The sequence below is a fragment of the Carassius auratus genome, linkage group LG45M, assembly GCF_003368295.1.
Source record: "Carassius auratus strain Wakin linkage group LG45M, ASM336829v1, whole genome shotgun sequence".
Taxonomy (NCBI): Eukaryota; Metazoa; Chordata; class Actinopteri; order Cypriniformes; family Cyprinidae; genus Carassius; species Carassius auratus.
The window spans coordinates 623,687-636,901 of NC_039299.1; the positions used below are offsets into that span (position 1 = coordinate 623,687).

General features: G+C 34.9%; 1 protein-coding gene across 1 annotated transcript; it reads left to right on the forward strand.

Moving 5' to 3' along the window:
- The first annotated feature begins 1,152 nt into the window (after positions 1–1,152).
- LOC113068539 (NF-kappa-B inhibitor epsilon-like) lies at positions 1,153–11,875 on the forward strand. Its single transcript, XM_026241273.1, has 6 exons — positions 1,153–1,848; positions 5,345–5,447; positions 7,757–7,967; positions 8,692–8,780; positions 8,866–9,114; positions 11,439–11,875. The coding sequence occupies exons 1-6, from the start codon at positions 1,538–1,540 to the stop codon at positions 11,502–11,504; spliced, it is 1,029 nt and encodes a 342-aa protein (XP_026097058.1). The 5' UTR covers positions 1,153–1,537; the 3' UTR covers positions 11,505–11,875.
- The last annotated feature ends 1,340 nt before the right edge of the window (positions 11,876–13,215 follow it).

Genomic DNA, 13,215 nt, shown 5'->3' on the forward strand with positions numbered 1-13,215 from the left:
AGAGAGAGAGAGAGAGAGAGAGAGAGAGAGAGAGAGAGAGAGAGAGACGTGACCTTGACTCTATGCATATCATTTCTTATCAGCCATTGTGAATCTTAGCCTTTTAACACCAATAGCCAATTTGCATGTTCCCATTCATCAGGGTCACGGGTTGCATGGAATTAGTTTTTCTTTTAATAGATTTGTTCTATTAATAATAGTCAGTTTGCATTTTCTGTTTCACCACAACTTAATGAGTCACGCAGAATAAAAAACAAACAAACAAAAACATTTAAATTCTATGTAACCCATTATGAAAAACATGAACAGCATGCTTTTCAGTTTTAAGCAGTTAAGTTGTTCTATATCATTATTCCCCTATTTTTTTAAAACATTGATTTGATCTTTCTGAAATCACAATTAAGGGCCTGACGTCATAATCAACTATACCCACATGGACACAAAACTCTCGAAGTCTTTGTTGTTCAACACAAACACCGACTCTGATCACCGAATGTCATATGACCTTCTCATTTTAGAAGAAATAACCCTGAAATGAAAAGTCAATGTGAGACTTTTATTTAACCTTTAAAATGTGAAAAGATCAAGTAGCCTACACTTCAACCTTCTGTGCAGTACCAGTTTGTAAAGCTATATTATATACATTTTTTTGTCTATATTCAACCAACCAATCACAGAGTTCAGAATTTCAACACAGACTACAGCGCCACATTGTGGTCATTGTTGGCACTGTCCATTCCAGTCAATCAACAAATAACAACAGCATTGAAGATAAAAATAAAAAACAAGATTTGCAAAATACTAAACATGAGTAGATTTACGTGCATGTGTGAAATCATTTATAGCGACTCTTATCTTAAAGCGCATCATTTCTACAGAAATTTCTCAGGATGGTTATGTAGTCAAATATATCAGGCTTCAATATAAATAGGGTAATATTCAATGCACATTTATACATTTAAATTTGCTGACTATTTTCTCATGTGATTCTAACCAACACGTGCACTCTTGGGAAACCCATAAATGTCCAGATCAAAAGCTGTGTTGCAACTAGAGGTTGAAATAAAGGGCTCCATAAAGCCAGTTGATTCGTTTTAGGAAGTTGTCGGGTGTCCAAAAAAGAGAACAGGTCGGTAGTTTTGGTCTTCTAGGAGATTCCGTGGGGTTGTCAGGTTGTGTTTGGACTGGAGTTGAAATGGTATGGGTTTGCCACTCCCTGAAGGGAATTCCCACTTTAGACGGATTGAAAGCCGCGTTAACTCCGCCTACAGTGCCGCTTCCCCATGAGCTTCACTTTACTGCTTGCACACTCACAGCGGTTTCATTAACTTACAGAGTCTGGATGGCACACTTGAACTCAACCTGAAACCACAGACTTGACGTTAAAAAGCCATTGTGAAGTTTGGACAGCGGAGTCATCGGCGGTGGGATGAGAAACAAAAGCGAATGTCTCTGGTGTCATAATGTCACGGTGATTTTACGTTTTTACATCGCTACGTTTATATTCGGACTGTAGCCTAAGCATCAAAGCTTCCAAATGGCGCAAAGCGGCGGCGAGAAACAAGGCAAACTCGACTTCGACGAGAGTCGGATTGACTCCGGAATCGACTCGTACAAATCGATTTCCAGGGAACAGGACGCGAGCTCGGACAGATCTCAGGAAAAGGAAAAAGCCTGCGTTACAGACGAGCGACTGGACTCTGCTTACGTCTCTTCATCGCTAAATGTGGACAGTTTGGGGGATATAATCGAGCAATGCCGCATTTCTGAATGTGAAAGCGCGACGGACTGTGAATACACCGAAGAGGAAGTGAATTTCCTAACAACTGTTACAGAGGATGGAGACACGTACGTTTATAAAACTCCCCTTTCATTGATAAGTTCCCATGCATCACCTGAGTGCAGATCAAGTGTGTTTTGATGTCTAAATAGTGCGGTTTTGTCATTTTAATTAACGTGGTTTAGGAAGCGAGGTCGCGCGCTGCGCGCCGCGGAGTAATATTATATTCAACTTACTACACTTTCTGTATGCATCATTGTTTTTAGAAAAGGTTTCTACATGATAAAAGATGAAAATGCATTTTTATATATATTAGAGACACGTTAACTCAAAAAAGTTTTGAAATGCAATTTTTAAGTGCCATCTGTCCCTGTCTTATTAATAGTTTGGGCGCTGCACAGTGATTCGGGGAACAACTGTTTTGTTAATTAGAGCTGAAATCGTTATTACGTGAAAAAGTTAAGTGAAATCCATGTTGTTCATTTTACTGTAGCCCCCATTTGATCAATATTTTAATTGCATTGCAACGCTCCCTTAAGACAGGGACTATATCTTCTAGCGGAGTAATGGAAATGAATGAACTTTTAACTGAAAATAGTGTACTCTAATGTTTTTATTAAAGCAGATAATCACTTTAGGTCGTGTATTGGAAATATAGTAAATCCCAACTGGGCTGCACATATATTTGTACTTTGTTGCTTTAATTTTAATCCAAAATATTGCAATGATTTAGGTGCCAAGGTCAAGAGGTGTAAATTAAGCAGGTCTGCACCCTAAACATTTTTTAAATTAAATGTTTAAGTCATAACAAGTCAACAGATGTTTCAGTTAACAGCTGCTTTTAGTGTTATTTAAGGCCAACTACACTCCTTGCATGCATTATTGACCAAAAAAAAAAATATATATATATATATTTTTTGCATCTTAAAATGCAAAGGCAATGGTTCGGTGGAACAGAGACTAATGCAGTTTGTTCAACTCTTTGTTTTGCAAGGCATTAAATGTTTATGTAGTCAAACAGCGAGCACAGGACGTCATTGGGAATCCAGCCATCGGTGTAAAAAGTTAAACTCTATTGGTAGACAAAAATACAACACAAAAATTCAAAGGTGATTCATTTAACAGTCTGTTTAGTTTGCCGAGTCACACATTCTAGTGTAAGCGATGAAGTTTTGATTACAGTAGCAGACTGTTTTCTGTTTTAACACTACAGTCAGTTAACAGACATCTAGAAACTGGATCTGCCGTTTATGGCGCATGAGAAGAAGAAAGCAGAAGTATGCAGACATCAGTGGAATTCCCCCTCGTTGGGTCAGAAAGCACATTCTGATACCAGCTTTTTGGAGAGTGCAAAGCTTTTGTTATAAACACGCATTCATGTGCTTTTAATTCCCATTTAGCCCAGAAGCACGTCACAAACCTGTTTATGCAAGTGTTGACCTTTACACCAGATCGTGGTTTAACCTGTAACGTGTATATATGTTCAAAAACACCGCACAAGTGGACACGTACACACAGTTTTCATTTCTGCATCGGTTTTCACACTGACAAACCAGGATGAAATACGGCTGTGATTTTAAAAAACGTCTTGTTTTTTGATTCTTCTTGAATCAAAGCGACCTGATAAAGTTTACCTCTGGTCTGCCTTTGTTGCAAGAAAAAAAACCTCCTTTGTCTTTCCCTGAATGTCATCAGAGTAAAGAACTTGCTTATGAAGAAATTCCATTGGCTAAATGAAATCCCCGGACAGTCTGGAAGAGCGAGTAGTATCCCATTGTACAGGTTTAATATCAGTTTTATAATTACAGACAGTCATATACAACAATGAAAATATACTGAGGAATTTTTTGAGGAGTAGTTTTTGAATAATCCAAAATGACGACACCCAAATATGAATCATTTTTAATAAATTCCAGGTTTTTGTACTGCATAGTGCATGCTTTAATAGTGAAGCCTAATAAATGAGGCCGATATAAATGAAATTAAAAATAATATCTGAATTAAGGTCTTCATTTCTGCTAGATAGATTAATTATGAATTGTAGCCAAATGTAGTCTGATTACTTGTAACCTAACCTGTTTATCGCATAGACTTGAATGGGATTATTGTGTACCATATTGTTGTTTTAAGAAGAAAAAAAATAGATAGATTCATTTTTGGTTATCGATATCATAAAATGCATTAAAAATCACATTCTAATAGTTTCGCAAACTGTAGGGTGGTTATGAAAAGCTAATAATGAAATCATAAAAATGCCAAAGCCTTGGGAATCCTTACATTGCACCAACAAACATTATAAAACACCTTGAAATGTTTTTTTCTTCCAATGTTAATAATTAGTGAAGGTCATTGGATATGATGAAGGCGTAGTGTTACACAGCTATGCATTGGCAGTGTATCTATTAACCTAATAATATAAGTCCTCTTTAGGCTAAATAAGTGGTAGATTAATTTAGAAAGCTAAATTTTGGCTAGCCATTAGAAGACTTTCAAAATATTGTGCATAAGTCATATGGACTTTATTTGTCATATGCATTGTACAGTACAGCCCCAGTCCCCATCCACTTTCATTATATGGGAAAAGAGCAGCATTAACGCTCTTCAAAATCTCTCCTTTGGTGTTTTCCGAAACCAGGTCACAAGGTGGAATAAATGTTGACCGAATGCTCCTTTTTAGGTGAACTGAACCTGTTGATTTCATATGCGGCGAAGCAAATATGAATCACGATGGATTTACCACAATAAGATGTGATGACACTGAAGTTGCTCTCACATTATTTACATGCTGAAACCACTCGCTTCTACCTGCTTCCTTCTGGCTTACTGTAAAAGTGAAGTCTAGGTTATCGCATGTGGGGAAAGTAGCCGAGAAGTCACACACCTGCGAGGAAACACGGCAGCAGGAGGACGGGGAAAAAAAGATAATGAGCGTGCATTAATTTATGTTCCTGCATGCATCATTTACTGGTTGTGTTTGTGACTCAGAAACATCTGAGAGCTGAGAAACCAATGGATTTGTTTCGTGCAACTAGCAACTAAAACATGCCTAGGTCTTATGTTAGCCAAAAAGGATATTTTGCATAAAGAAAATAAAGTGTTGATTATGTGTTATGCATAATGCAATCTCTCTTTTTTTGTTGTTGTTGCTGTTTGGATTGGTTTTCTTGAGATTCACTCAACTACAAATCCCTCACTTCGTTCGTCTTCGCATCTCATCTGCGTTGAAATCAGCAGCGTTATCATTTTTGTAGGGTTTTAGTATCCAAAGCAGCTCCATCCGACGGGTTTTATCATTTGAATAGCAATGCTTTTATAATGCACAAAAGTTCCAGTGTTGCGCAATGGCTGAATGCGTCTGTCATTGACATGCACTTTTCATGTGGCGTGTTTCTCAGTATCATTCGCCCTATTTTTCCATCACACATTGTGAAATGTGCTGCTTTTAGACTGCGGTTTGCTTGATAGTTCCTTCCCTTTACCGTTGACTCTTGCTTCAGCTTTTAACCCGCGTTTAACTGGCATTTACTCAACAACTTCTTTTGTTTTTTGTGTCTGTGTTTCTAGGATTCTCCATCTGGCCGTCATCCACGAAGAGGAATGCTTTGCACGTCAGTTGATAGACCTGTTTTCTCCAGAGCTGATGGATATTCAGAACAACTTATATCAGGTATCTCTTTAAGAATGTCAGATTTGTCGCATTCAGTGGAGGTTTCTGCTCGTGTTTCATGAATAAGAGCCTGAAGGAACAGAAAAAGGGTTGAAGGGAAATCTAGTATGGATGAGTTTGGTTATTTTTGTTTCCCCTTTGAGGGGAACTCCCTGAGCTCGTATCACAGAATGAGGGGAGGGGGGGATATTACACTCATTTGACAGCTTCTGTTTCAATTGTTATTTTGAAATTCGGGGTTTATCTGGTGACCGCAGACGAGGGGCTTTCTGAGGAAATGCCCTACGCAGTCTAGAAGTATGATTGCTATAGTTAGAGCAAAGAGCAGAATGAACCCTTTATTGACTTTTTCTTGGCATTTTGGTAGAAGGAAGTGCTTCACAGTCATGGAAACCAATATCAATGAATAAAGCTGTTTTAACCATTTCAGGTGTGATGTAACATTATTGTGATTACTCACAGATTCACTGTGGAAAGTGGTGATGCACCGCTGGAATGACTATTGCTGGACTGATGGGCTAATGTGTTGCTTTCACATCACAATGCACCATTTTTGGGGAAAGAACATGTTTCCTTTTACTGTAAAGCAAGAATAGAATCATTAAAGGGTTTTCCTTATTAAAAAATGCATGCATCAAAGGGTTAAAATTGTGATTTCCAGCCTTGGAAATGCCATTGAAATGATCCAAATCTCATTTGAATGGGAAAATACTGTAAGTGTTTTGGAGTTTGGCTCTGCTTTAAAATATTTAAATCACGAATGGTATTAATGCATTGGGTGGGATCTCGATTGATGCATTGATTCATTCGTCTAGTTTTAGATTACAGTCAATTGCTGATTGTATTTCTAGATCAAATGTAATCACTTGCTCTTCTTTTCTGAAAAGGAAAAGCCCTGCATCCAATAAAAATCACATGGTTTTTCTCCACATTTACTGATATATCCTGTTTCAGCCCAAAACCCAAAATTGGGTTGCAAACACCATTTCATGTATGGTTTTTTGATATGAGAGGACGTCAGGTGGTCTTAAAGGCCTGAAGGAAACACAGCAGCACTAATCTGACACTCAGCATTTAAAGCTGTGAGTAATACTGATGCTGCTGCACTTTACCAAAAACCACGTCATCAACTAAAGCCAGGCCATCGGACATATTACTCGCATGTTTCCTTTTGACACGGTTAGTGTTTAACTCCCAGATTGAGTAAACCTGTGCATGGTCCCTCTTCTTAGGAATAAATGAACCTCAGTTCTTACTGTCCTTGATGTCATTCGGTCAAAAGGGTTGGAGGATGAATGCCATTCTTCAGCGCTCTTGCTAACTGTCAGATCGAGCATGATGGCCTGGAGCATTGGGGTTGTAATCTTTGCATTTTGAGACATGGGGACCGTCCCCATGCTACACATAAGCCGACATATCCGGTTGCTAAAAAAAAACAAAAAAAACATTTTGGTTCACATGTACCCTCTGACAGATTTAATAATAAATAAAGGTAAAATTTACATATCTAAAATGTTATACTTATATTATTTTAATGATCATAAAATATTGTGATTTTATTTAAAAAAAATAAAAAATTAATATTTAATGTATTTTTTATTTATAAATCACACTTTATGATCAACAAAATAATAAATATATTAAGTTGTATGTGTATTAAAATAATTATATAATAGAATTATCACAATTTAAAATATATTATTGTTATTTTATATAATTTATTCATTATTTAAATCATCATAAAATTGTGTACATATAAATATTTGTAAAACAAACAAAAAAAAAAAAAAATATATATATATATATATATATATATATATATATATATATATATACACACACACACACACTCACACACCTGTAACTATGTAATATACATTTAAATATTTAAAAAAAATATGTAAAAAAGAAACAAATCCCTTGCACTATGCAAAAAATGTCAAAACAAAACAAATAACACATAAAAAATATTATTTTTTTATTTATTGACTATGTTTGGATTGCATGACCTTCATCAGGATTTTTTTTAAACCTGTCAATAAATAAACATTTTGATATTTTTTGCATAGATAGATTAGTTTTTTGCTTGTTAGTTTTTGACCTGGTTGGTCTTTGTCTCCAACGCACCTATCTATTGCCATCAGATGTGCGTGGTTTAATTAATCAATCTCAAAATATCTATAAAACATTAGATGTAATGGCTGTTACTATTTTTTCATTACTTAAAGGAACCCTGTAATGTCCAGCATCAGCTCAATCTGTTGTAGTTTCATGTACTTCATGTGCTTCTTTAACTCTGCTGTCTACAGACGCCGTTGCATCTGGCCACGTATCTGAACCTGCCCTCCGTAGTGAAGGGTCTTGTAAAAAAGAGGGTCTCGCTGGAGCTCCAGGACCAGGATGGAAACACCCCTCTCCATGTGGCGTGTGAGCAGGGATTCTGGGATTGTGCCAATGAGATGATCCACAACGCCTCGCCCAGCAAACTCTCCTGCGTGCTGGAAGCACAGAACTGGAGAGGTGAGAGAGAGAGAAAGTGATCATGCATTATAGCCCAACAGCTATTTTCATGTTTGTCTGTTGTGTATATGTGAAAGAATCGTACTGAGAAGTGCGGTCACACTTCTGTGATGCTGGTTCCTTCACTTGCGTTGGTTCTGACTGGATCATGAGGTTTTTTTAGTGAACAGAAACAGTTGTGTCAGAACAAGGAAGTTGGCAGCAAAAAAAGTGCCCTGGAGTTTTTCCATTTTGTCATGAGCTTCCAGTATCGGCGTTTCATAACATCACCATCGTTCAGCTTTCTCTTTGTGTCAGCATGACAGCGAGTGGCTAGATTACTCACAAACTGTAGTCCGTTACTGATTACAGATTACATCATCAACACTGTAGTTAATAAGGTAATCTATGTTACTCGTTTTAGGTCATGCATTTGATTTTTTTTAGTTTACTTTTATAGCATTGAACTTACCATGTGGATATAAAAAAGCAAAGAGAAGAAAAATTATTGCATTTTTTTTTTCAGCTAAAAAGCTTGCTACCGTTGTCCCTTCTTCACAAAATCTAGCATTCAGTGCTATTTTATCATGCAAAATATTTAAATGCAACAAAATCAGATAAAGAGTCAAAAGGAGAGTCCAAACAGGGTTCCCATTCAAAAGCGATTTCAGTATTTGAGAGTTGATATTGTGATGTTGTATATGATTTGAGGGATTAAATATTGCGTCTGATCTTCACTGTGCAGGGCTCACGTGTCTCCATGTGGCCACGCTGCGCAAGCATCATCGTCTGATGCGTCTGCTGTTGAAGAACGGGGTGGATCTGAACCTCCAGGTGAGCTCCTCGTGGTGGATTCTGATGTGTGAAAGTCAAAGCCTTCAGTCTTGTGACCTAACCTCCGTCTGATTTCCTCATTCAGGAGGGGACGAGCGGGAAGACGGCGTTACACGTGGCAGTGGAGCTGCACGACGCGCCGGCGGTGAACATGCTGCTCAATAAAGGAGCCAATGTAGACGCGGCTATGTTTAACGGATGCACCGCGCTGCATCTGGCCGTGGGCCGACAGGACGCCACCATCGCTAACCTCCTGTGTCAGGCCGGAGCCGACAAGATGATCAGAAACATGGAGGACGAGACGGCTCTGGATCTGGCCGACGGCAACGATGATGTAAGGACATCGACATCACTGTGCCTCTTTCAGTCTCCGCCAACTCTGTACCGTTAATTGGAAAACTATTAAAACATTATTTTAATGATCATAAAATACTGTGATTTAATCAAAAATAATAATGGAATAATATAAAATATTTTTTAATGTAATTATTAGAGTTGTTCCGATTCCGATACTAGTATCGGAAATATCTCCGATACCACAACAAATTCTGGCATCGGCATCGGCGAGTACATGAACCCATATACCGATCCGATACCATTTTCTTAAAAAAGACCTAGTTATGACCGCAAGCTTTGCCTAACCGCTGCACGGTTCTTCTTCGCTGCTCAAAATGCATTGAAAACACAGGAAGTTGTGCTGTGTTGCCACAAGCAACCCCTGTTTAGAGCAGCGAAGAAGAAATGAAAACGCGTTAGCAGCCCTGATCTATATATGACTGAACATTCTAAACTGCCAAAAGACAGTGAAGCCGCTACTATATTATAGATCAGTGGTTAGCAGTATGTCTCTGTAGTACCGGTAGTTACAGACTCTCGAGTATATTCAGTACCGGCAACTGCGTTCAGTCGCTTCCGTGTAAGTCAAAGCGCAGGGCTCCAGACAGTAGCCGAATATATACTAGTGTCTGTGAATATTAAACTGCAAAATACTATTTAAATATTACTCCCGCAAAATCTACATCTCTGTGGGTGACTGGCACAGATGCGCGAGAGCTCGCTGTTTTGTAGTCTCTGCTGTGTGTCATGAGGACACGAACGCATAAACCGTCACTTCATGAGAATTTACCGTTTCATTTGAGAATACTGTCATATCATAAACACAGACACTCAAAGATCTTCATGGCAGCCCATTAAAATAAATGTTTGGTTTACATGAGTAAATTGACAATATATAAAGCTACTGTTGTTGCCTACAGTAATAATAATACATCTCTATAATAATAATAATTATGCCTAGATGGTTGCTTGTTTTTTACTTGTTTTTTACTTGTTAGAGATTATCTGATTAATAGATCTTTTTTTATATTCCTAGACTTATTTGTTGCAGTTTTTTTATACAGTTATATTGTAAAACTTAAATACCTTTTTTAGTTTGCGGTGTTAGATTTTTGGCTGCATTTGAAGTTCTTTTTTGCATAAGAAAATAAATAATACTGTCAAATTCATGTTAGATAATAAAAATACTGTAATAAATACAGTAGTTCACCATGTATTTGTTCATGTTTTATTGAGGGATCTGTCTGAAGCACACCATAAAAAGAATTCTAGCAATTTACACAGGGCTAGTAGTATATACAGCTGTATATACAGATACACACCCAGGTATCGGATCAGTACTCGGTATCGGCCGATACCCTGAGCCCAGGTATCGGAATCGGTATCGGGAAGAGAAAAAGGGTATCGGAACATCTCTAGTAATTATATATATAATTTATATGTAATTATTACAATATTATAATAAAAAATATATATTATTTCTTTTAAAATATATATATTTAAATGTATTTTTAAAACCAATTTTATTTATATTTTCTTTAATCATTTTTATGATAACTTTATGATCATTTAATAAATTAATAATCAATATATTAAGTTATATGTGTATTAAAATAATTATATAATAAAATACATAATTTTAAATATTACATGTATAATTTAATATAATATTAATATTAAAAATATGAAATACAAAAATATGTATATAAATATTTGTAAATAGTGTGTGTATATATATATATATATATATATATATATATATATATATATATATATTACAGCAATATATTGTAACCCCAATTTTATTTTATTATTTTTATAAATCACACTTTTCATGATCATTTTATAATCATTATAATTAAAATAAATATTAAATCAATTTTAAATATATTACGATGTATAATTTAATATATTGATTACTTGAATAATCATAAAATGATATGATTAAAAATATGAAATAACATATTTTTTAATTTCTTAATAAATTAAAATGGAAAAAAATATATACAAATAAGCTATTAAAAAATAGTAATATTAAATACTATAATAGTATATAAATAATACTAATGCTGTTAATAATGTTTTTGATTATTAGTGATAGTTAACCTTTGTTTATTAGTATGCATTATTGCGCAACCAATACCTTTCAACAGGGTTTTTTATTTATTTAATTGAAACATGCTTTTATTGATTGTTTTATTGTATTGTGTGTGTGCCGTGTTGACGGTAAAGCAGCATACAGTAAATGCATATGCTCTGTACAGTAATCGTTGCATTAGAAATGGGATGATGTGGTCACAGTTTCTCCTTTTGCTTTTGCAGATTTTGGCCTTGTTCCCCTTCGATGACATTCAGATCATGGGCAGGACTGTCATGAGCTTCTCCTGAACACGCCAGCGCCACGTTCTTCGTTCGTTTTAAAAACTGATCTGAACTTGCAGGACTTTGGTCATAGCGAAGCACCGCTTTTGGAAACGTCTGCCCGTAACCTCAACTATTTATGTCCAGCACAGATTTGTGCAGCAGTGACGGCTTCGTGCAGAATTATGTGCTGCTACGTGGACGTGCGGACCTTTCTTGTATTGTTTGTAGTTTGTATTGAACACCCTTCATGTTAAACAACACAAATGCATGCTGATCTATGATTCGCAATATTGATGTTTTGTAGCAATACAGTGCTGCTGTAAACAACATGAGCAAATAAAACACTGCTTTGCAAACCTGTTTCATAGTGCCAATAAAACTTGTTTTAATATGTACGTGCAGTTTTTTGTTTCTACTGAAAATGCAAGCTTTTTTTTACTTGTATGTGTAGCATGAACCTCTTCCAGCAGCTGTGTCATTTATATTTTGTACATTTCAATGTTAAACGCAAACTAAACAGACGCTGGAGACAGATTCATGCTTTTTTTAAAGAGGAAAAATGTGCTGCAGTTCTCATAAGTATTGACAACAACAGGCAGAACATACAGGAAAAGCCACAAAAACAAGTTTCTGGTAGATTAGTTAAAAGAAAAGCATGTAGTGAAACCGTGTGTCTGTTTCCATCATGTGCCACATCTCTCTTCCTCATAACTTACCAAAAATGAGTCCCATTCATGTGAACTCGGACAGGTTAAAACATGCATCCGTTTCATGTGAGACAATATATTTCCTTGTAAATTAATATTAATTTGCTTTTCTTTCCTGTACAGCATAATATTGGCATTGTATTTGATACATATATATATAAATATAGAAAATAAAGAATTCGTAGAAAATTATAGCTAAATTATAGCTAAGAGTTAATTTACAATCTTTTAATGTTCAAGGTTTTATTTTTAAGTGTACTAAATATTATAAACATTATCAATAAGTATTAATTTATTTTAATTAATAAATTATAATAAATATTCATTTTGATGTTCGTATATATTTTATAATAATTAGTAATAATATTGTTTTTAAAAACAAATCTCAAGTAGCTACAATTATAATATATGTATCTATTTTGTTTTATATTTTATGACTATACTGATTACAATTTTGCTTTTAGAATAAAAACAATTAAGGAATATTATTTTTAGCAAAATTGTATAAATAAATTTTATATTACAGGATTTGATACTTCTAAATTGTTGTTACATTAATGTATTAATAATATTATTGAGATAATGGCTTACAAATAATAAAACAAAAAGCAAAAGTTAAAACTAATGTGTATCCTAGTAAATTTATAATGTTTTAATATATTTATTTTAATATGCATTTATGCATACAAAATACATTGTGCAATTTTTCCACATTTGCTAAAATTTCTTATAAATATATTTTAATTCTAAATAATAATAATAATATAGAAACAAATAGATGCTACATCTAAACATGCATCCTAGTAAATTTACAATCGTTTGATGTTTAGTTTTTTTATATTTAATAACAAAAAAAAAAAAAAAATACTGTCCATTAAAATGTAGAAGCAGCTGTAATTGTAATATATGTGTCTCTTATTTCTTTTATTTATTTATTTTTTTTTTTACGTGTGTCTTATTTTTTTTTTTATTTAAAACTTTTTTACATTTTTATTAATTATTTTTTTATTTTTTTATTTTACGTGTCT